Source organism: Triturus cristatus, chromosome 4_2 (assembly GCF_964204655.1).
Source record: "Triturus cristatus chromosome 4_2, aTriCri1.1, whole genome shotgun sequence".
NCBI classification, from domain to species: domain Eukaryota; kingdom Metazoa; phylum Chordata; class Amphibia; order Caudata; family Salamandridae; genus Triturus; species Triturus cristatus.
In genome coordinates this window covers 858,881,648-858,906,738 of record NC_140586.1, presented here as the reverse complement: position 1 = coordinate 858,906,738, position 25,091 = coordinate 858,881,648, and the positions used below count along the sequence as shown (strand labels likewise).

The 25,091-nt window shown below is 45.7% G+C and overlaps 1 protein-coding gene across 5 annotated transcripts in view; it reads left to right on the top strand.

Moving 5' to 3' along the window:
• LOC146835265 (HORMA domain-containing protein 1-like) overlaps nt 1-25,091 on the top strand; it is a 1,528,718-nt gene that overhangs the window by 1,263,176 nt on the left and 240,451 nt on the right. For all 5 annotated transcript variants that reach the window (XM_085602855.1, XM_085602849.1, XM_085602848.1 and 2 more), the window contains one exon: nt 14,511-14,569. In XM_085602855.1, coding sequence (XP_085458981.1) covers nt 14,511-14,569 — 59 coding nt within the window. The remainder of the gene's footprint in view (nt 1-14,510; nt 14,570-25,091) is intronic.

Here is a 25,091-nt window from a genome sequence, read left to right as displayed (position 1 = left end):
CTGAGGGACTCCCCATTTGAGTGGTCTGGCAAGGGAGGTGTAGGGAGGGGTAAGAACCTGCTGTGTGCGGCCCGAAAGAAAAGATGAGAGCCATCTCAACACGGTACCTCCCACACCCAGGTCCTCAAGCCTTTTCAGCAAGATCTTGTGAGAGACGGTGTCAAATGCTGCTGATAAATCCAACAGCACTAACACCGCCCTCGACCCCTGGTCAAGCGTCCACCTCACTGAGTCCGCCATTTCAATAAGGGCCGACTCCGTGCTGTGACCCGACCTGAAGCCGTACTGGGAGTCGTGGAGAAGTCCATTGGATTCAATGTAGTTCGCCAGCTGACAGTGCACCAGCTTTTCCAGAATCTTTGCCGGAGCAGGCAGAAGGGAGATGGGTCGGTAGTTGCTGGGTTGGTCTGGATCCAAGTTGGACTTCTTGAGGATAGGGACCAGAGAGGCATGTTTCCATTTAGCAGGAAAACAACCCAGTCTCAGGGAGCTATTCCAGATGTGGTTCAAGTAAGGGTTGAGTAGGGGTGCGAGTTTTTTGTATTGCTTGGCTGGCCAGGGGTCATTGGGTGAGCCTGATTTACATTTAATTGTTTCCTTTCCACATACTGCGGATACATTTCTGCGGCCGACGTTCAATCTTATTTTGCGGCCTCACACCTTCAAGTATTAAACAACTGGTGGTACAGCCTCAGGGACAAACCTGCGTGTGCCATTGAGAGATGGCTGCTGGGGCATCCCTCGGTATACAAATATCTATATGAGCACCCAAACTGGGGCCCTTCCTCCAGCCTCCAAAGTAGTATTGATGACATGATGTCAATCCCTTTGCCTAATAGGCTGGCAGAACCACCTTATGCGGCAGGCCCCGCTGTGGTGCTACAGACTTCTCCCCCGACTGAAACATCTACAGGGTTTCCAGGGATGGGACCGTATTGGGATAGCCTCCCTGGGTGATGTCCTCCAGGGTTGTACCCTCAAATCCTTCCTAGAATTACAAGAAGAATTCTCCATGCCACACCCAATTCTATAAATACTTACAATTCCATCACACACTAACACCATATCTTAAAATCCTACGACCCTCCCCAAATTTAGCCCACTAGAAGGAAAGCCCCTGATGGGAGACCTATGAGAACATAACATTTCCAAAATATATCAGACGTTAGTTATTCATAGTGCCCCTACACTGGAGTCACTCATACAGACCTGGCAGTCAGATGTAGGTCCCATTGACAATGATTATTGGAAGGACGCCTTAGATTCCCCCCAGGGGCCAGCAATCTCCTCACGTCTGCGCCTGATTCAGCTCAAATATTTGCACAGAACATATTACACACGCTTAAGGTACTCGAAGGCGGGTCTCATAGCCTCCCCAGAATGCTTACGCTGTGGCGGAGAAGATGCCACCTTCCTACACACAGTGTGGACTTACCGGCCCTGGATAGGTTCTGGAAGGGAATCTTCACGTGCCTGGCTGCGGTGCTGGGCTGGAACCTTCATAGCACACCACGACTGGCATTTTTACACATCTTAGAGGATGGAACAGGTACAAACGCCTCTCGCTATTCCTTGGTCTTGCCCTTGCCAAACGAGACATAGCCCGCACTTGGAAAGCAGAATCCCCACCCCTGCTGGGCGTTTGGAAGAGAGGGATGGATTGCTGTGTGCGGTTGGAGGAGCCAGTGTTTCGGGGTAGGGGTTGCCCCCAAAAACAAACATGTATACGGAAGTGTTGGGCCAATAACCAAAGCATTGTCCTAGTCCCACTGCCATCAAGGTCTGCAGTTTTAGACTCAGAGGTAATGCTTTATGGCTAAAACACAGAGCATACCCACCGCCATTAGGTTGATGACTGTGTTTATCAGCTGGGCACATGACAAAGCGACACAGGCAACTTTCTTTGGTATTGTCCTTTTTATTTTTTAGCATCATAATGTTTAAGCATGCCAGTCTGAAAAAAACACGTTAGTTATAGATTCTTTACCTTAGCATTACCCCAAGGCATCAGACTGGATCCAGAATTTTTTTTCGTCAGAAGTACCTCTGCGCTTCGGAAGTTGGCGTAGGTCAGCTCCGTGTTCGTCTCCGTGGTCGCCAGGATGACGTCGCGGCAGCTACTTAGATGCCGCTCGCGCGTGCTGACGTCAGTTCTGTACACGACTTTCCGTGCCAGAAACGCAGAGCCATGCAAGACACTGACCATTGGTGCACAAAACTAGGGCCCCGAAAAGATGTCCTTAACCCTAGAAATCAGTTTACAGAACAGGGAGGATGGGTGGGGTAGTAAGGAATCTATAACTAACTAATGTTTCTTACAGATATATAGTTACCGAAGGTAAGTAACTTGTGCATCTGAAAGAAACATTTAGCTATAGATTCCTTACCTTAGAATAGATACCACAGCAGTTCCAACCCCGGTAGTGGGTCTGTGAACCAAGATCACACCAGAAAGTCCTGAAGAACAGAACGGCCAAAGAAGCCATCTCTCCGGACTTGACTGTCCAGGCAGTAGTGTTTGGTGAACGTGTGCAGCGATGCCCACGTGAAAATAACACCTTTGTTTTCAAGAAAAGAGTGCACTTCTGTTCAGACGTTCAGGTCAATGTTGGGATGATGTCTTCTTGCATTCCATTGATTCTAAATGGTCGTCTGCACATGAGACCATTGCAGGAATGGTTGGACGCACAATTGGATTCAAATTCAGGGTAAGTTCAAGGACATGATCAATCTCACCCCAACTGTGAAACTAGCAATATCATGGTGTGAGGGAAAAGGAAAATATCTCTCTTTGTCTATCATTCATGACTGCAAAGCCCCAATTTGTGATGACCTCAGACACTCCTTTAGGAGATTGGGGAGCTCACCTTCAAGAACTGGAAATTCAAGGAAAATGGTATTTTCAAGAGTCAAAGATGCACATGAATCTTTTGGAGTTAAAGGCTGTTTTCCTAGGACAATAATCCTTTCTTCTCAGAATTCACAATGTATCTGTCTTTAGTGAGAACGGACAATACCACAACCATGTGCTATCTCACAAGTAAGGTAAATAAAATCAGATACTGTTGTCTCAATCCCAACAAGTATGGAGGTGGTTACTTACCCACAGCATCTCTTTGCAAGTGGAGCACGTCCTAAGGGTGGTCAACGAATGGGCAGACACTCTGAGAAGGACTGCAAGTTAGTGTCACGAATAGGAAATGAACCAGGAGCAATTACTTCAGGTCTTCAAACAGTGGGGTACCCCGAATCTAGATTTGTTTGCAACTCTTTAAAACAAGAAATGTAGGATGTATGCAAGCAGATTCTCTTAGAAAAATGCATTTCTAATAGCCTGGACAGGAATGTTCGCTTAGGCTTTTCAACCTTTTCCTTTCATTCCCAAAGTTATTTACAAGATGAAGCAGGAACCATGCTGTGTCATCCTCGAGCCCCAGCATGTCCAAGGCAATTTTGGTACACAGAGTTTCCTCTCCTATCAGTTTGCCCACACATCCAATTCAAACCTCTGGAGAATCTCCTGTCCATCTCAACAAAGGTCAGATTCTCTATCCTCACATAATGTTGCTCAATTTATCAACTTGGCTCCTCCTGACAATATGTTCAGATTGCTGAATATTCCACAGGAATGTAAGTCAGTTCTTCAACAGTCACACGATGTGGGCAAAAGTAAATCTTACAGCCCAAAATGAAAACTATTCTGCTATTGGTGTATCAATACCAATCTAAGACATTATTCAGGGCTTTTCCTTCGGTGAAACCTCCTCTGGTTTCCTGGCAATTAAATACAGCTCATTAAGGACCCATTTGAACCTATTCATAATCCTACCATAAAATGTGTATAATTGAAAATGGCTCTTCCCTTGGCCCTCATATCAGCAAGATAAATAAGTGAAATTCAAGCATTTACGTTACAGAACCTTTCTTGCAATTCATGGATGATAGAGTGATATTGAGAACTAATCCCAAGTTCATTCCAAATGTCCCAACTTCATTCCAATTGAAATAACCATTTTTGTTGCCAGTGTTGTTTAAGAAACCTTCATCTAGCATAGAAAAGACATTATCATTCACTCCGCCTAGGAAAGGCAACGCATTGTTAAAGTGTAATATAGCTCTTCGGGTTTCTTCAGCTATTATCTTTGCCACAACAAAGCAGGAAGACCACTCTCAACAAGAGTTATGGCACATTCTACAAGGAAAGTGGCTGTGTCCACACCCCTATTTGCAGGAGTGTCACTTACAGACATTTGCAGAGCGGCAACATCAACAAACATACATACATTCACCAAGCAGGATTCCTTGAACTCAACATGGAAGGCATATGCAGCTGTTTGATAGGCAGTATTACGGCGCATGTTTCAGTAAGATACAGAAATCCAAATATTTTGATCTGCTCAGCATACCTTCAATTATGCATTGATCCAGTATATTATTACTTTCCCACTGCCAGCTGACCTCACAAGCCCCCGAATACACCAGGAAGTTCCTAAATGTTACAATATCCATTCAACCCATGATAGTCACACCATTTTCTCCATATTTTATTGTAGTTCTGGGGACAGCCTCTCCCCCATAAGTCGCTTTGTCCAGTTTGCCACACCAGTCCATGCCTCCCGTGCAGGCATCCAGAGTGCGGGCTGCGGAAGATGTCCAGTGGCGGACTGTGTCTCTTTTAGCTATTATTGTTCAAAGGCAAATTAGAGTTCTATCCCTCCTGGTTCCCCCGACATCCTCCAGAATTTCCAATATTGTAATGTGTGGATTTAATTTGATGGGGGACCCCACCACAGCAGATAGGATATTAAGAATGGTTACCCAATATGTGTTAATCACTGGGCATTTCCAGACCATTTGAAAGAAATCACCCTTCGGGTTTTGACACCTGGTGCAGGTGGGGACGTTACAAATACCAGCCTTCCATAAATGGTGGTGTAATAAGAAGGATTGGTGGAGGTATCACCGTTGTATTAGATGGAGTCTAGAGGATATCGCCAGAATCCGAGTAGACATACATGCAAACCTCAAATTGGCTTCGTCAAGCTCCCTAGCAAAGCCCTCCTATTTAACCCTTGCATCATCTACCATTGTAGGAGAGTAAGTTACCAATTAAATAAATGTGGGATGCCCCACCTGCTTCCAGATTTCCCTTAAGTATCCTGCACTGTAGGGGGCTGTTTTCAGGGATGTTCTCTAAAGCTGCTTGATAACTAGAGAGGGTGTGACAAAGCTGGAGGTGTCGAAAGAACTAGTAAGCAACTGGAACTCGAATCTAAGATCTTAAAAAGGACTTCATGTAATCCTTCTCCCAAACATTGCTGAATCTTGAAATTCCTATAGAGTCCTATCCTCTGAAGCCCTTCAGGGATGATACCTGGGCCAACCACATACCCTCCCACAGTAGAGTTTCTAGCGTGAATTTGTTATTCTACCATGTCCAACGAACTGCGTTTCTCCATGCTGGGAAAGCTACTTGGGTTATTTTAAGAAGAGGGTCTCCGTACATAATGCCCAATACCCGTTCCAGGCCTAACTGAGCTAGCTCGCCTCTCTAGGCGTGGTCGCTCCATCCTCCATGCAGCAAGTCGCTGATGGGAAGAAGTTGTGATGCTCAGTAGTACATTCGCATGTCCGCCATCACCAACCCACCGTCAGACATAGCGCGAAAACATTTCCCCTAAGCCACCCTGGGGGTCCTTCGGGCACAGATAAATTTGCCTCCCATGGCCTGCATTGGGTCGAACCATGTGCACCGGATATGAAAGGGGTAATTTTGTAGAACATAAAGCAGCCTGGGGAGGATCATTATTTTAAACAGGGCAATTCGACCTATGATCTTAAGAGGGAGATTGTTCCAGCATGTCAAATCCTCCTGTACCCGACGCGTAATGGGATGGAGGTTTAGGCTCCATGTGAGGCCCGGCTCCCAGGAGATATGTACCCCAAGGTATAAGAAGCTGACCCGCCTTATTGGGAACTGCGACTGCCAGGGCTTATCCCGCTGATCACCCCTTAAGGGTACCAGTAGGAATTTACTCCTATTAACTTGTAACCCCAACGCTTCCCTAAATGGTGCAGGTCTGATAAGGGCTTTATTTATCTCATCTGATGAGGTATCCTGATCAAGAGCAGTCTTGTGTGAGCCTGACAGGCGGGAAAGGAGAGTGTCCGACACCAAAGGGGACACTGACTTGCGCTCTGGTCAAGCCTCAAGAGTGTATAGGATTTCGTAATATAGGACGACTGCTGCTGCAATCCCAAGAGAATCCTCAATCCATCCCTCAGAGGGTATAACCTTGGATTTAGAGTGGCGCACAGCGAGCCAGTGCAGTAGCTTGCTGGACTTGTCTCCCCACTCAAATATCCGTTGTAGGGATGCTATCCAACATTGGCGGACTGTGTCGGAACAGAGCTGGCAGAGGGAGGCTCTATCCACCTCCAGTTGATTTTGTTCCAGGGTGGGCAGTGCACTGGGTCCCCTATGCCCTCTGCTGAGTATTGAGGCCTCTATATCTGTTTATCGACTGAGTTTGTCCCGGTGGATATCCCTAAAATAAGAGTGGGCCACACCCTATAGAATGCATTGCCATCTCCCATAAGACTCCCATTAAGGCTACAAATCCCTTTCAGCTTGACAAATACCTAAGTTCCTTAAACATGTGGGCCATAAATCTTTCCTCTTGATGAAACCAGGCGTTGTCACCATATTGGGGGTTTATCTATGTGGGTTCTGTCAAAGCGAATGAGGACTGTGAGCTGACAGTCCCTGGGAAAAAAATTGTGACCCAGAAGTACAAAGGAGGTCATCCACAGGAAGAAATAATTAATCAGTGAAGGACCTGGACCCATGGGCACCGGATATGTGAGAATACTCCCTGGTATCCGGGTGCCAGACCCTTCAAGCATCACCCAGGTAGTATCGCTGTACCCAGACCTCTGCTGTGTCTGGGGATGCTGTCTTGTGGACTATACCAATCCTTGTGCCCCATGATATTATTAAAGTCTTCCCCCACTATTGTCACTCTCTGGGTGAGTGCCGCCACCAATGTCCTGACTACCTTCAGTATGGTTTGGTGTAGGGCATGGGGGACATATACATTCACTATATTGTGTGTAATTCTGTCAAATGTACCCTCAAGTATTATATAATATCCTAGGCGGTCGTGTGAACCTTGGTAATGGCTAACAGCAATAACATAACATATCACGTGTATTTGTAAATCGCGCGTTCACCACTACGGGTATCTTGGCGCTAAATAACAGATGTTTGTTGTTACCCAACTCAATGGTACTCATTTTTTCAACCTCAGATGGATGAAAGGCTGAGTGGACCCACCAAGATTTGAACCTGTGACCATGAGGTCGAACACAGGCCCCTGCTGTAGACGCATTAGTCCACTGAGCCACCAGACCAGGCAATGATTTATGAAGGAGGATAGCCACCCTCTGTGATCCCCTAGTATGCCCTCCATGAAATATCATATTGTATCATCTACGGGCTGGGAAGTGGCAGGCTTGACCCTTTAGGTGCGTTTCCTGTAGAAGGACTATCTTCGTTGTGTAGTGATGTAAAAAGAGGAACACAGTCCCCTGTTTAATGCGATCGTGGAGGCTGTTGACATTCCATGTCATTTTTGGAAGGGACTGAGGCATGAGGGTGGCAATAAAAGTGGCATTTGACCCTCCCTGTTTACTCCTCCTTCAATCCTTGAGGAGGTCTGACAAGAGAGGGGTTGGTGGTGGCCAATAACAATGGGACTGGAATAGTCAGAATCTTCTGTACTGGATAAGCCACCAAGTAGGGCCTTTCAAATCAAGAATAAACATGCAAAACAACACCCTTGCCCCCAACTCCTCCCAACCTATACTTCCCGCCCCCAAGAAGCATCTGTCACCCCTTCCTAACTGTGTAGAACCAACTAAGGAACTATGAGGTGTAGGTGTACCTAGGCAGGTTGAAAGCCCCCACTATTTTCCAAGCCACAGTCAGCAATATCACTGAAGGATGCAGCGGTGCTGGCATTCTAGTAGTGTCAAAGCTGTGTTGTGCCTTGTCAGCCCGAATTCTGGTCTATAGCAGGGTCTGGCCGCTCCAATGTTGCTGAGGTAGCACCCGTCAGTCGCTGACCCCTTCCTCTCTCGGAATCGGTGGTAATGTCTGCCCTTTGTCTTCCCACTTGGCAACGGCGTGACCGCTTCCGTTGGTGCCCACCCCGTGACCCACTAGTGCCTCGGTTGGTTTTGTTAGAGACCTGAGAGGATCTCCATGGTAGTGGTGGACTAGTTGCAAGCGAACGCTGTTCGGTAATCCATATCAATGCTTCCTTCGGAGAATCAAAGAAGTTGATTTTGTCCTGATAAATTATCAGTTGCTTGGCAGGATATAGGTGCATGTAGGGTAAATGCATGGCGAGCAGTTAGAGCTTGACCTGGTAGAAGGATTTTCACTGTGTTTGTACCCAACGGGTAGTCCAGGAAAACAAGAACACACCCAGACTGGAATATGAGATCTTTCTCAAATTCGGCGCACCGGAGAACTGCATTACAGTCATTATAGTTTATAAATAGCACTATTATTGGACTGTGTGAAGCACCAGGGGAGGCCTCTGGGCCAGAAAGTGGTACACTCACTTGATTATAAACCATGAGTAGAGGTGCTTGGGGTTGACCCAGGATCAAATTCACTGTTCGAGGAATCCCTCAGGAGTCTGGCCTTCCGAAACCTCAGGAAAGCAGATGAAGTGAAGGTTATTGCGGCAGGCCCTGTTTTTGGCATCTTCAGCCTGCTCCTGGAGAGATTGTGTATCCCGGGACAGCCGGGAGAGTGCCGAGGAGAGATGCTTGACAGTGTCCTCCAGGGTTGAGATCCTTTTAACAGTTTGGTGAAGGTCCTGACAAAGTAGATTCCCGTCTGCCCCCACTTTACCTATTTCCGGTTCCAGTAGGTTCTTGGAGTTATGAATGGCTTGTAGGATAGGAGATGTGCTATCGGCCAGGGCCAACCTTTGACTGCCCCAAATTGGTGCCGTATATTTATCCATTTTAGCTTGGGCCACATCGCTTTTGTCCGGGCCCATATTGATGCTGCCAAATCTGATTACGGTGTTTCCGGGAGTAGTTCACCAAGTGTCAATATAGTGTAGAGCTGTGCCACTAGCTCATGAGCTGCGGGGTTGTGTGTCGAGGCGAGCCCGGAGCATGCAGAAGCCGACCCAGTTTGTATTGGGGTCCTGGGGAGCACGGGCATTCGGCACCAGGCCCACTCCACCAGCCCTCAGGCAGCACCTATCCCTGTCCACAAGAAAGCAAGAGGCGTAGCTTTGTATTTGGTTAGTGTGAGAGGGGACCCCCTCCCCAGTCCCCTGGGGTCTTCAGTAGGGGCAAAACAATCCCAGCTGCTCTGTCCACCGGGGACCGCTCCGTCCAGTCACCAGGCTGGGCCGTTAGCTACTGGCTCTCAGGCCCGGGGCACGCAGGATCAAACCATCTGGTCACTCTGCGAGTCTCTCTGGTGTTCCTGGTATATGGGGTCCAATGGGCCAATCTGGAGACCCAAATGGATCAGTTCCTGGTAGGACCACACCTGCAGGTGTCAGCAATGGGGTTCCTAAGGCCTATCCGGTGTCACTGGTGAATCTCCGTGCTTAATCAGACCTGACAGCCCGGTCCGGGCCCTGACATTCACGTAATAGGCGGGTCACAGGGGAGCGCGTAATGTCAGCAGCAGCTTGGAGTTTCAACACAAGGTAGACCAAGCCCAGCGAGGGAGACTCAGTCTCAGGGTCCACAAATCCACACAAATACAGTACCTGGGGAAGTAGTCATTCTGCACCGGCCAGTCTCCACTTTCGGGTCAGCGCCAGCTAGGCCAGCGGCAGTCCCTGTGAATCAGGTAGATGCTCCGATTTGCGGGGGTCATAGCCACAGCTCGCTCTCCAGGCAACTTGTGAAGAGCAGAACGCTGCGAGACCCCCAGCTGCAGCGTTCACGGCAGGCCATCCAGCTCGGTCACTCCTGGTCCGCCATCTTGAGAGAGCTGCGTCATGGGCCGTGGCCGTCCTCTTGTCACCTCGGGCCCCCAGGCACCCAAATGCAGCTCTCGGCGTCCCTGCCACCACCAGGGGGCTTCAGCAGTTGTTGGTGGTGTGTTTAGAGCACCTGTAATAGGCAATGTTTTTCTAAAGTTTTCATGTTTGCAATATTTACTGGTTCTTTTCTCTGGATAGTTGACTTATATTGTGTTTATTTGTTCGTTATATGAAAAAGTTTTTGCCATATCAACTGCCACTTTGTCACATTGCTTACTTGTCTGATTCAAGCAAGTGAATCAATGAAAGATCCAATACTGGAGAAAAAGATACTTACCTGTACACTGTGGGTCTCCAGTATTGATATCTTTCGTAGATTCACATGCGACCCTCCCACCTCTGCTCAGGGCTCACCACACTAGATACCTCTTACATTAGCCCCATTTACACTCATGCTTGAAATCTGAGGTATGGTGGCCCTGCAGGGGAAGAGTGCTTCAGGGTCTCTGCTCTGATTGGTTGAAGTTTGGATTCTAAGAAAACAATGCAAATTGGTTAACAATGCCACTTGATGCTCCTCTGGCTCTTAATGTTTATGTATAGTGTAGGAAGCTGACTCTGCATATACTATACCAAAGTAAGGTATAGTGTGCACAAAGTCCAGTAGATCCCCAGAGATTTAACAGAGGAAAAGTGAATAATACTATTGCTCTCTTTTGTGGTAGTGTGGATGAGTAGTTAGGCTTATCAGAGAGCTGTGTTAACAATTTTGTGTACACACTCAGGCAAGAAATGATTACAAACACTTCAACGACTAAATCCAGACCAATGGTTTGTCAAAATTGACTTTGTTACTTTTACTACTAGAACCAGCGAAACTTAGTTGAAGGTAATTGCAGTTTTCAGTAAATGAATACTTAGTGAAGGACTTCAGTTCAGCAGTTAGGTACTGTCTTTAGAAATAGCAATACGATGCAGTTCCAGAAAAATACACAGTGCGATATTTCAAATGAGCAAGGTTATCCTATGAGAGGAAAAACAGAAATGCAATTTCACAAGTAAGTACTTTACTCAAAAACCCATTCTTCAGGAATTAAGGTCAACACAGGGCAAGGTTCAAGTGAGCACCAAGACTACACCACCAGCAGCACTAGGACGGCCGGGTGCAGAGGTAAGATTCGGAGTCGGGTGCCCAATGTTAACCAATGGAGCCGGGGGGCACTCAGAGTTGTTCCAATTACATGTAAGTAAAGTGGATTTGGAGGGCAACCTCCAGGGGTTAGGACAAGAACTGGGGTGGGGGAGAACGAGGCAGCACTAAATATACACCCTCAGCGGCACTGTGGCCACCGGGTGCAGAGTGCCAACACAGCGTTGGGTGCCCAATTCAAATCAATGGTGGACAGTCTCAAACAAAGGCAGATGTGGAAGCTGGACAAAGGAAACTGGTGGCTGGGCAGGTAAGTTCGGATGTTGGGAGTCACCTGGACACCGTTGGTCTGCCCTGGACAACATTGGTCGGGCTCCCCAATGCCTGGGGGCTGCGGGTGCAGGGGTGTCTTTGGACATTGGGAAATCCTTACCTTAGCTGGCCGCGCTCATGGGGTCCTTCGTGCTGAGCCTGCAGTTGTCGTTGTGGATTCCAGGAGGGTCTTCCCATGATTGGCATGGGCTCTGGATTGCTGGGGAACCTTACTGGGGTCGATGGGCCACTTGGACTTGGGCCAGAGGCATTGGGTGCAGTGGAAGATCCTGAAGCCGGGTTTGGCGGTTCCACAGGTCACAGAGACCTTTCTTGGAGTTTTTTCTTTGAACAGGGCAGTTGTTCTTGGGAGTTCTAGTCTTTGTTGAAGGCAGCAGCCCTTCCAGAGGTTATTAGAGGCTGCTGGGCTGTAGGACAAGTCTTTTGTTGTTGCAGGATCTTGAGGTCTGCAGACAGGCCAGTAGGGTGGGGGCCAAGTCAGTGTGTGTCTTCAGTATTCTTCGGCTGCATTGCTCTTTTTTGTCTTTTTCCTTCGCAGGCCTTCAGAAACTGAGGATTAAGGTTCCAGGGTGCCCCTAAATATTCAGTGTAGGGGTGTTGTATGTGCTGGAAGGTAGTAGCCAATGGACTACTTACCTTTAGGGTGACTACACCTTTTGTATATCCACTCTTTTTGGCGAGGGGGCATACCCCTAATCCTATTGGCTGAAATCCTCAAAAACAACATGGAGTGTTTTCGAAGGAGGGGGTCATTTTAGCTCAGGACACTTTATGGGTGGACCTGTCTGAGAGGGGACATACCTCTCCTGCTTAACAATTTCCCCGCCGACCTTTCGCCAAAAGTGGAGCTTGGTCAGGTGGTGGGCATCTCCACTAGCTGGAGAGGGCCTGACTAGTATAACAATGGGCAGGAAGCCATTGAGGCTCTCCACCCTTGAAAGCTGTTCCTGCTTGGGAAGAACCTCCAACAAGAGCAGTCTTTTTTCAGACCCACAAGCGCACAGGGCTTCCACCTCAGGGGATCAGAAACATGTCTGGAAGTGACAGGCTGGTGCAGACCAGTCAGCTACACATTAGTGGTTTGGTAGGTTTTCAGAGGGCACCTCAGAGGTGCCCTGTGAGTGCATTTAATAATGAATCCAACACTGGCATCGGTGTGGGCTCATTAATCTGAGATGTTTGGTACCAAACAACTTGGGATTTGGTGAAGCCATCATGGAGCTGTGGTACTCGTAAAAACAAGCTCGGATTTGGTGAAGCCATCATGAAGCTGTCGTACTTGTAAAAACAAGCTCCCAGCTTATGTACTCAGTATGGCTTTACTGTGCACTTATAATGCCTAAGGATGGACTTAGACACTATAGGGAGATATCTGCTCATGTAGTTATGTCCTCACAAGAGATATAGTACACCCTGCCTTAGGACTGTATGGTCTGCTGTAGGGATGACTTTCCTATGCCTCTTGCAGTGCTGGCAGGACTGGCACACAGGGATGAGTGCCAGGTCGACTCTTCACTTTTAGCTGCACCACAAAGCGCAGACTGCAGTGGCAGTGTGCATGTGTTTAGTGAGGGGTCTCTTAGGGTGGCATAATACATGCTGCTGCCCACAGAGACCCTCTCTGGTTACATTGCCCTTAGTAACATTGGTACCTTTTACAAGGGGTTTATATGTGGGCCAGAGGTGCGCCAATTGTAGAAACATAGGTACAGTTTTGGGAAAGGACACAGGCACTGGGAACCTGGTTAGCAAAGACCCAGGGCAGATTCAGTCAAAGTGCATCAGAGTCAGGCAATATATGGAGGATAATCTTGGAAAAGGGGGCACTTTCCTGCATATAGCACTGCTTGTTGTAATTACCATGTGTCTCCCACCATGATGACGGGGAAGATGTTAGCATGTGAATCTATGAAAGAATCAATACTGGAGAAACACTGTTTACTGTCCTGTCTAACAAATACTGGAGCAGAGCCGAAGCAAACCTCTCCTCCCTTCAGAGACTGACAAGAATGTAAACGTTAAGCAAGCACTGACAATGCCACAAGGTCTGGCTTATGAAAGAAAGAGCCTTTTGTGTCACTGATGGGTTCATACATGCACACTGTCACCCATATTGCAGTCATGCTTCCATTCATCAATTCACTGACTAATCCTTTCATTCACCTTCTGACAAAACCACAACTGTAATTGCCATGGAAAGCATGTGAATCTATGAAAGATTTCACTACTGGAGAACCACGGTGTACTGGTAAGTAAGTTTTCGTTTTTTGTGCAGATTTCAGTAATTAGACAATAAATACTGCTACAGTGGTAGCTCTCCAGATTCTCTGATACGGATCCTTGCAAGATCATTTATACATGCTGAGATAATGCACAATGATCACTAAAGAGTGTGTAAAATATATTTTCTGGCTTGTTAATTAACACGCAGAACAGAAACTGTGTGACAATTGAGCTCACATCATTTAAATATTTGCCTAAAGCAGTCCCACCTTTGTTGCCGTAAATTACTGTTTTGCAGTTCAGTGCATTCAATGAATAAACAGTAGTCATGTTAATATACTACAAAGCTTGTCTATATGAACTATCAAGTGAACATACATAACAGCCTTTCCATGCATGTCACCCTCCCTTGCTAAAGTTAATTACATGCAGCAATAGACGAATGTGCGCAGAAAAATAAACAACACAGTAAGTTTTGCAATATACAAGCCTGCAAATGTCTTTTAACAGATATTTGAATGGATATGAATACACCAGTGAGAAATACAATGCAAGTAGATAGGCGATTGTGTTAATCTGTGATGAAAAATTATAATATGCATGTGCATTTTGCGCATTCTCTCATCCCCTGTCTCTTTCGCTTGTGTCTCAGATGTACTAACCATGCTCAAGGTTTGACTTGTTTGGTGTCCATTTGATCATTTGGAATAGGTGTGACACAAACCCCCACTTAGCTGCACCATTGCCTAAAACTAAATTTGAATTTGTATTTTAAGATTATATTGAGGGTGAAAATGAAGACACGCAAGAAGACTTTGTAAAGGAAAAGAAAGAGGTAAAATAAGTATATATTTACATAATACATTTGTGGATTATGATGTACGTGTTATAGTTTCTCCGGTAGAAACTCTCATTGCGTAAAAAGACAACCGGTAATTAACATATAATAGTATTATCCTTTCATACTAATTTAGAGGCAGATTATCAAGCACGGCGTTAAAATTATTGCCGCTTTAGCGGCAGAAAACTGCTGCTAAAGCGGCGATAATGGGCTTGATAATATGCCGCAGAGAATTCCCATAGAAGCCCATGTTGACACCAGAACATGGGCTTCTATGGGAATTCTCAAGGGCATATTAACATTTTAACGGCGTTTCTTGTTAATATGCCCCTTAGTTTCTTCTCTTTTAGTGAATTGATCAGTAGCTTCTGATGCAAACTGAGCTGTGTTTCCTACATTAACCTATGTAATACTAAGCAGTATCAGTCGCATTTAAGAAACTGTCAGGGGTGGTGCTAATTTGACTTGAGATGCTGTCACACCATATTGTAAAAGTTTGCTGTTTTGCCTGCTTTGTTTTTGGGGTGGCCTCTGTAGATTGGTAGCATCAAAAATCAGTGTTCCTGTTGTGTATATTTGGATGATATTTGAGTATTGATTTTGGTTACACAAAAAAGTGACACTATAGAATAGAACACGCTTCATCAGTATGTAAAATGGGTCCACTGATTAAAAAATATTGTTGACAAAAATATTGTCTCAAAAATATTGTTTACCACTGGTGTGAGATTTTCTCCCGGTTAACCCAAATGTTAGAGATTGACCTAGAAGCAGATCCCCTCATCGCCCTCCTGGGTTACGTTCAAGACCTTCCTAAAAGTACTGGACGGTTCCCTGCAATGGCGCTGCTGCTAGACAAACGTGAAGTGGCCCTGCACTGTTTTTTGAGGAAAAATGGGGGAAATGTGCTGCGGAAGAAAATTTCTGTTTTTTCCCCTGCAAATGGTATCAACAATTGGTTTGTGGTGCTGAAATCACCACCTTCCCAGCTTTCTCGGACAGGCAGATTTTTGTCAGAAAACCCATATTTTCTACACCGCTCTGGCATTTTACTGGGACATAGCCTATTTTTACTATTTTTTGTGCTTTCAACCTCCTTTCAGTTAGTGGTAGAAATGGGTGTAAAACGCAATAATGGATCGTGGAAAGATGTACATTTCAGAAAAGTAGGCAGAATTTTGAATGTAGCAAGGGGTCATGTGTGTAGATCCGTCAAGGTTTCCTATGGAAACTAACTGTTGAAATAAAAACATATTGAAATTGAGTTGAAAAAAAAGCCATTTGTGCCAACGTTTTCATCTGTAACGTCTTCTAACTATGGCAGACTTTTAAAAGCAATATACCGTTACGTCCGCGGGACGATTCTGTTTGTGGTGATATATAGGACTTGTAGGTTCACCAAGAAGCCAAGGTTCCCAGAGCCAATAACTGAGATGTGCCCTGCAATGGGTTTTCATTGTGTACCGAGTATATGGCAATTCATTTAGTGAAATATAAAAAGTGAAAACTAGGTATCAAGAACACCTATGTACTTCCAAAATGGGATTAAAATGTAGAGTTTAGAAGCAGTAGTTATTTGCACATCTCCGAAATATGAGTCAGAGGATATCTTGCAAAGTGACTTCTTTTTTTACATTGTGCTACATTTGGAGGGCAAAAATGCATAGACAGTTAATAGCTAATAACACTTGTTCTACAATTCTGTTGTTCTACAATTCTGTGTTCCCCTAAGTCTCCCAATAAAAATAGTACCTCAATTGTGAGAGTAAGACTAGTGCAAGTGACAGGTAACGGCCCAAAACGCAACATGGTCACATCACATTTTTCCAGTGAAAACAGACCCTTTTTTCGCAATGTGTTTAGCTGTGGATATTGGACCCTAGCTCAGCTGGCACCTGGAGAAACCTAGCAAACCTGTACATTTTTTAAAACTAGACATCCTGGGGAATCCAGGACGGGGCAACTTGTGTGGCTCTCACTAGGTTCTGTGACCCAGAACCCCTTGCAAACCTCAAACTTTGTAAATTGAAAACACATTTTCCTTACATTTCTGTGATAGAAAGTTCTGGAATCTGCGGTGGAGCCACAAACTTCCACCCACCAAGCATTTCCCTAAGTCTCCTGATTAAAATGATACCTCAAGTGTGTGAGTAGGCCTAGTGTCTGCGACAAGAAATGGACCAAAACTCAACGGGGGCACATTACATTATTCCAATCAAAACGGATATTTTTGAGGTCTCGCCTGAGCTAGCGCTTGCGCTGCTGCGAGATATTTTGTAAGTGGGAATTTCAAAGTGCTACCCACAGTCTTTTGGCTGGCCTAAAGCTTGAGTGCACGATCACATGCACGTGCACAGCTGGCATCTAATGGCTCCTCGGCTCCCACTCCCCCCTCCCTTCTCTATAGCTTTGGCTCCTTTGTTTGTAATACACCCTCCCTTCTCTCCCCACTCTTTTCGCACTCCCCCCTCCCCTTCTATTCAGCTTACTTGAGGCTCCTCGGATTGCACTTCGCCCTCCCTTCTCTCCCCGCCTCATCGCAGAGACGGAGGAAGCGTGGAGTCTGTTTTGAAGAATGTTTTGTTGATAATTAGTTTGCCTTTGCAGCAGGGAAAGACGGATTCTATTTCTTATTACAAACCGAGTCTGCATAGGCGCCTCTACTAGCAGACGGACTTGTTTTCGCTTCTGTTTTATTTTTGTTTTGTTTTAGAAATGGGTTGTTTTAAATCTGTTTGCTATGGCTAAAGCGTCAGATATTGCATTAGATGTCCCTAAATCAACAATAAAGTAATTTCAAACTTTCAATAAATTGTTATCTTCCGGTTCTCATGAGATGGGATACATTATGTCCAATCTGTGCTCTCAGTAATGTCTTGTGGTTGTCTGAACCCGTCAGCTCAGCTCTGAAAAATCAAAACGTACAGGGGACATGGTGTGTTTCCATCGAAAACATGTGAGAAAAATCTCTTTAGTGTTTTAGGACTCCCGAACACGGCTCCCCAATGCTGCTTGTGTGCTCCTCGCTAAGGGGCAGAGAACTGCTGAGGGCCTCTTCATCACCTCCAACCGGGCACCATCAGAGCTGAGCTGGCACACGGCCAACACCTGAGACCAGGGGTGGCCGTGTCACAGCGAGGAGCTCAGCTGTTCCCTCTAACATGCCAAGAGAGTGGCATTGCTTATCAAAGCTTGCCTGTTTGACATCTTCAGCCATCCCTGGGCACAGCATTTTAGCCAGCGTCCCTTTGTGCATACAGGAACATTTAAACCCAGAGCTCCAAGAAAATGAAACTACAAGTTCCAGGATGCAATGCGCCGTTTCTGTGTGTTCTCGTATTTATACTTACTTTAGCTTTTCTGTTATATTTGCAAGACTCCAAGTATTGTGATGCAACAGATACTGTCGTTTGGGCTCAGAAGGTTGTGACATCCAACTGCAAAGGTCTAATGAAGAATTTATTTGGTACATTTTTGATAAAGGTTCCTCATGAGACATGAAAATGTCACACATTTGAGTACTTCAGTTCAAAGTGAAAATGTCACACGGAAACGTCGTAGCTGGCGTAGCCTTGGGGCCATACGGAATCTGCGAACGTTCCACTCAAGCAATCTCCCCAAGATGTAGGATGCTATCCAGGGCTTTAAGGGGGATGAAAAACCTGGAGGGCCTCTCAAAGGGACGTTGCCGATGTAGCTAAGGGCGTGGCTTAAAAACACAAACTGAAAATCTGTGCTTAGCATAGTGTGCCGCCCGACTTGTATTTTGCAGGTTCTTTAATTGCATCCAGATATATGATACAAGCAGGCGCGCAACACCCATTGAACTCAAAGGGCTTCAGCCCCCCCCGTCGTGTGTGGCAGCCCGGGATGAGACCACTTCCCGGGCAGACACAAAGCCGAGCCCGAGCACTTCACAGGTCTTTAAAAAGACCATTTGCATGTTAATGAGGCCTCGCTGTTGTTTCACCCCTTCTAAGAGCCCCTGCAGCTCGACTCTGCCTAGATTCAGCCCCCCCACCCCCGAAATCAGCGCCACTCTGCCTACTGTTTAAAGGTTCAGCCCCCCCCCGAAATTTTTGCTTAGCCCCCCCCGAAATTTGGCTCTAGTTGCGCCTCTGGATACAAGTAACATTATACCTACAACAAGCCAGTACTATCGGCTTTGTCAGTGGTTGTTAGTTGCATAAGATAAGTAAGCAACAACTATGGCTTTGTTGTAGATAATATTAAAAATTCTTCAGTTCTGAATTGATGAGACTGAAAGAACTAAAACCAGTCTCTCTGAAGTGACATCAAAGGCTTAGAGCAGTGCTACTGCTGCAGAGTAAAGATTTTATTTTTACCCCCCGGGGCAAACATAGAGAGCCCGATATGGACCCATCTCAGCACCTACTTCTAAGAAGTGCCGGTGCTGAGGACCGGGAGGATCCGGACCACATAAAGCCCTGATGCTATCCCTCCACAAACTTCTCCTGAAGAGTATGAAGTGAAGCGGTGTATAAATAATACAAACTTTGCAATTGTACTTGACTGGTCACATGTGCTTAAATGCAAAAATTAGTGTGCAGCGCCATCTGGTGACTATTTTGCATACAGCAAATTATTATGTACGAGGATAACAAGCATTTGCAATGCAATAGCTCTCGCATTTACGCGAGTTTGAGCTATTGGCATTGTAAATGACAATGCATTTTATTAATGTTTTGGTTTTAAAAACATAAATAAAAGGCATTGTCATTTGCAATGCCAACAGCTTAAACTCACGTAAATGCGAGACCTATTGCATTGCAAATGCTTATTCTAACTTTGTCTAGCTGTGGATTTTGGACCCTAGCTCAGGCTGCACCCGGCAAACCTGTACATTTTTGAAAACTAGACATCCAGCGGAATCGAGAATGGTGTGACTTGTGTTCTGGAATCTGCAGGGTGCCACAAACTTCCCCCCAAACAGCATTCCTCCAAGTCTATCGTTAAAAATGGTACCTCACTTTTGTGGGTAGGCCTAGTGCCTATGACAGAAAACAGCCTAAAATGTAATGTGGGCACATCACATTTTTCCAGTGCAAACTGACCCTGTTTTCGCAATGCGTCTAGCTGTAGATTTTGGAACCTAGCTCAGCCAGCACCGAGGGAAACCTAGAAAACCTGTATATTTCTAAAAACTAGACATTCAGGGGAATTCAGGATGGGGTGACATATGTGGCTCTCTTCAGGTTCTGTTACCCAGAATCCCTTGAAAACCTCAAACATTGTAAAAAACAAAACACATTTTTCTCATTTCTGTGATGAAAAGTTCTGGAATCCGCTGTGGAGCCACAAACTTCCACCCACCCAGCATTCCTCCAAGTCTTCCGATAAAAATGGTACCTCACTTGTGTGGGTAGACCTAGTGCCTGCAACAGAAAACGGCCTAAAACGCAATGTGGGTACATCACATTTTTCCAGTGAAAACTCACCTGTTTTGCGCAATGCACCTAGCTGTGGATTTTGGACCCTAACTCCGCCAGCACCGAGGGAAACCTAGCAAACCGATATATTTTTAAAAACTAGACATCCAGGGGAGTCCATGATGGGGTGACATGTGTGGCTTCCACCAGATTCTGTTACCAAGAATCCCTTGCAAACCTTAAACTTTGTAAAAAAAACAAGTTTCCACATTTCAGTGATGGAAAGTTCTGGAATCTATGGGGAGCCACAAACTTCCACCCAACGAGCATTCCCCCAAGTCTCCCGATAAAAATGGTACATTACTTGTGTGGGTAGGCTTAGGGTCAGTGACAGGAAATGACCCAAAACGCAACATGGGCACATCACATTTTTCCAGTGAAAACTGACCCTTTTTTCGCAATGTGTCTAGCTGTGGATTTTGTACCCTAGCTCAGCTGGCACCTGAGAAAACCTAGCAAACCTGTACATTTTTGAAAACTAGACATCCAGGATGGGGTGACTTGGGTGGCTTTCACCAGGTTCTGCTACCCAGAATCCCTTGTAAACCTCAAATTTTGTAAAAAAATAAATAAATACATTTCCCTCACATTTCTGTGATAGAAAATTCTGGAATCTGCTGGAAGCCACAAACTTCCATCACCCAGCATTTCCCCAAGGCTCCTGATAAAAATGGTACCTCACTTGTGTGGGTAGACCTAGTACCTACGGCAGGAAACGGCCCAAAAAGCAACGTGGGCACATCACATTTTTCCAGTAAAAACTGACCCGTTTTCGCAGTGTGTCTACCTGTGGATTTTTAACCCTAGCTCAGCCGGCACCAATAGAAACTTAGGAAACCTGTACCTTTTTGAAAACAAGACACCCAGGGAAATCCAGGATGGGTTAAATTTGAGGTTTACAGGGGATTCCATGCAAGCCACACCTCCCTCAATTCTCCTCGGGTGTCTAATTTTCAGAAATCTGGGTTTGGTAGGTTTCCCTAGATGGTTGCCAAGCCCAGGACGAAAAACGCAGATGCCTTCCTTGCAAAAAGAGGTTGTTTTGTGATGGATAATTTTGATGTCTCCACAATAAATTTGGTGCCCTTTGCCTGTCGCGGGTACTTGGCCCACCCACACAAGTGAGGTACCATTTTTAATGGGAGACCAGGGGGAATGCTGGGTGGTACAAAATTTGTGTCAGGCCAGTGATAACTCAACTTTCCAACAGAGAAATGTGAGAAAAAGAAAATTTTCAGCTAAATTTGAGGTTTGCAGGGGATTCTTGGTAGGAAAACGTTGGGGGATCCATTTGGACTCCCCAGGGTGTCTTGTTTCCAGAAATGCCGGGGATTGGTAAGTTTCCCTAGATGGCTGCCGAACCTGGGATCAAATACGCAGATTGCCTCCTTGCAAAACCAGGCAGTTTTGTTATAGATCATTTTGATGGCTCCAAAATTTGTTTGAGCCCCTCTCTGCCACGGGCACTTGGCCCACCCACACAAGTGACGTACCATTTTTATCAGGAGTCCTGGGGAAACGCTGAGTGGTGGGAAATCTGTGTCAGCCTGGTGATCCTACAACTTTCCCACACAGAAATGTATGATAAAAATGATTTATTTTAGCAAAATTTGAGGTTTTGAGGTGATTCTGGGTAAGAGAACTTTGGGGGATCCATGCAAGCCACACCGCCCTGGACTCCCCTGTGTGTCTATTTTTCTATATATTTCTTTTCTTCCCAACCAAATCATCCTAAAAAAATAAAACACATTGAAAAATACATGTGTAATGCACATATAAATATTAAACCCCAAATAAAAATGAATTAAACAGTAGAACAAGTACACAATTATTATTAACTTAATTAATTTACATAATTATCTAAAAACAATGTAAAAGAAAAGCATTAAATTACATTTCACTTCACTTCAAAAAGCTTTATTTGGACATATTGACATAAAAGCAGATAAAACAGTCATTCTACATTTCATCGTTTCCAGGGCCGGGAGGTGGTTGAGCGTGATCAGAGGCGGGGCCGCACCTTTCACTAAGACGGGACGCAGAGCGAAATCCATCAAGCCGAGAAGTACTGTAGCAACCACAGCAGGTGGCGGAAGTGCAGGCACGGGATTGGATGCTGCAAAGGAGTCCAGACAGAAAGAGAGCTCTACCAGGACAAAACGGGATGCGAGAGGCACAAGAATGCAAGCGGGAAAAGCACCCTCAGGTTATGGAATTGCAGGCGGGGGGTATTCTCCAACCAACTATTGCCTCCTGGTTTGCCCCCTCTTGTTGGAGGGATGAGAACACTAGTGAACCTCCTCATGTGACGAGTAATTCTAACTTATGCTGTGTTGCCCCTATACTAGGAGTGAAGCATCCCCAATCTAAAATCCCTGTAGTATTTGGGACCGCTGCGGATCTGAATGTTGAGCTGGGCAGAGGCAATATTAATCTTCCTTCGATTACGCCCGGGACTGTACAAGGTAGCAATCCCATCCTGAATTGGAATTTGGGGTTGGAAACGAGCTCCGCCGCGCAAGAGGTAAACCAAGGTGAGGAGGTGACCCCCAGAGCATTTAAACTAAAAGATACTACCATGCCTGGCTCGGGTCCCGGGGTATAAGCTGCAAACAGATGGGATCGCTATCCCCCGAATGGCGAGGGGGTGCAATGTTTTTTTCTCTGATCGATAGCTCGGACTCTTCCAAACAGGAATGTTCATCCCTTGAAAGTGAAGGTTCTCTGGACCTTAACAGTAGTGCTTCCCTCGACAACCCCCAAACACGCAAAGAAGAAGAAAGTCTTCCAAGAAGAAACATAGGAGGGTGGGAAAGGAGGACTCGCTTGGGAACAGCAAGCAGCAGTTGAAATGGGACTACTCCAATGCCCAGCTCTCAGTCCAAGATCCTGGAATAAGTGACAAGGACTACGTGGAGGCAGGGCCCGTCGCAGGGGGACAAGAACCTTCTCTTACTACCATTTTTTTGTCCCTTAAACAGACGCAGGAAGAGAACTGTAGTGAAAGTTGACGGGCACGAGTCGCCTCTAAAAAACTACAGGTTGGGATGCAAAAGCTAAGAAAAGTCTGTGGAGAATTTGCGGATTGACTGACTACAGTCGAAGCATGGACAGAGTCTTTGGAAACCCAAGTAGAAACCCTGAAGGCACAGAACAAATCACAGGGTGCGGCTCTGGCTGATGTAATACTCAAATTAGAAGATCAGGAGAACAGCCAGCGGCGGAACAACCTACGTCTGGATCCCTGAAGGGGTGGAGAGCAACAACCCAAGGGACTTTGTTGTTAGTCTATTTAGAGGAGCCTTCCCGGATCAAGTAACTTATGACTAGAATGCAGAGATCCAGCGGGTACATCTCTCCCCCTTAACGGCAAGGAAACACCCTCAGAATGAATTAGAAAGGCCCAGGGCTATGCATGTCTACTTCAGCATTTTTTTACTAAGGCAATACATCTATGATAAGGCATGCTCAAATGCAAAAAAAATCTTTTGAAGGGGTGTCATTTTTTTCCTAATCGGACTTCGCACATGCCACTGTGGAAAGAAGATGGCACCTCCGACAGCTGATTAATCGCTTTCAGAGGATCGAAGCCGAAGTCTACCTCTTAAACACGGCCAGGTTAAAAGTCATCTTAATAGGACACATTCGTAGTTTTACATCGGAGATACAGGGCCAAGAATATTTGACAGAACTGAGTCCCGGGAACAGTAATACTAACATCAAATAACATCAATGACATTTAGAAGGAAACTGCAAATTCACTGCTTGGTGGAAGTAGTAGGCGAGGTCTAATGCGGGAAGGAATATTGGTCTCTTTATTGGCCGTGTTTCTTTTCACTTATTCTTTTTTCTTTTCCTTTTTCCTTTTTCTTTCTCCTTATTTATTCTGTGGAGAGAGGGGTGGCGGGGCTAATGGGCCAGGGACACATCGTTCAGGCTATGCCTGTTTGCTCAGTTTTCAGGTAGGAGGGTGGGGCGAGGGGGGGAGAGGTGTGGACACATGGACAAATAGAACCACACAACATGTTTGTATTGGGTGTTTGATTTTTGATATTAGACACGTTTAAAGTTCCAGGCACAAGCGCAAACGAGGATTGCATAGTACACTATGGCAGAACGACTGATGGGTGCTGGGAAGCTTCGTATAGCCACACTTAATATATGCGGGCTAAACGATGCCAAGAAAAGACAGAGGGTAAATCTAGGGCTGAAATCACTGTGTGCAGACGTTGTCTGCTTGCAAGAAACTCACATAGAAGAGTCAATGATAGGCCTGCTGAAAAATTTGGGTTATAAGCTGATAAGAGGGACCACTCAAGAATCACATACATGGGGTGTTGCCATTCTTGCCAGACATAATAGAATGCAATTTTCACAGACGCGGTGGACTCAGTGGGGAGATGGGTGATCGTTAAGTGTAACTCAGCAGGAATGGACATGTTTACTCTCTGTTCTGTTTATGGGTCCATAGTGGATGATCCTGGGGTCCTTAATTGGTTAACAAACTAGCTGGCACACTGGCCCTTGCCCATTATCCTCTGTGGAGATTTTAATGTCAATCTACAAAACAACTGGGAATCCGCTTTTAAGTATGTAGAGAGAAACCCCAAAGTGTTTCAAGAGCTCTCATTTTTATGTAGTACACAAGGCTTGCGGAATGTCTGGGCAATGGGGATGCTATTAGAATGCGGGTTTACCTTTTTTTACACTCCCCATCACAAACATGCACCATTGGACTATTTTTTTGTTTCTTCCATGATCCAGTCAAAGTGCAAAATAGATAGATATCCCAGACACCTATCTGACCATAATCCACTAGTATTGGAATTGACAGGGATGGGGGTAGGTTCAAGTTCCACAGTATAGACTTTTCAGAGAGCACTACTACTTGATGAAAGCTACAAGAAGCACAAAAGGGATTGGATTCCGGGATTCTTGAGTGTTAATATAGGTACTGCCTCCTTAGTCAATGTTTGGGACTCTTTTAAAGCCAGCATTCGTGGAGAGACCATTCCATTTTCCTTAAATAAAGAGAAACACAATAGACAAAGACTACTGGAACTTCA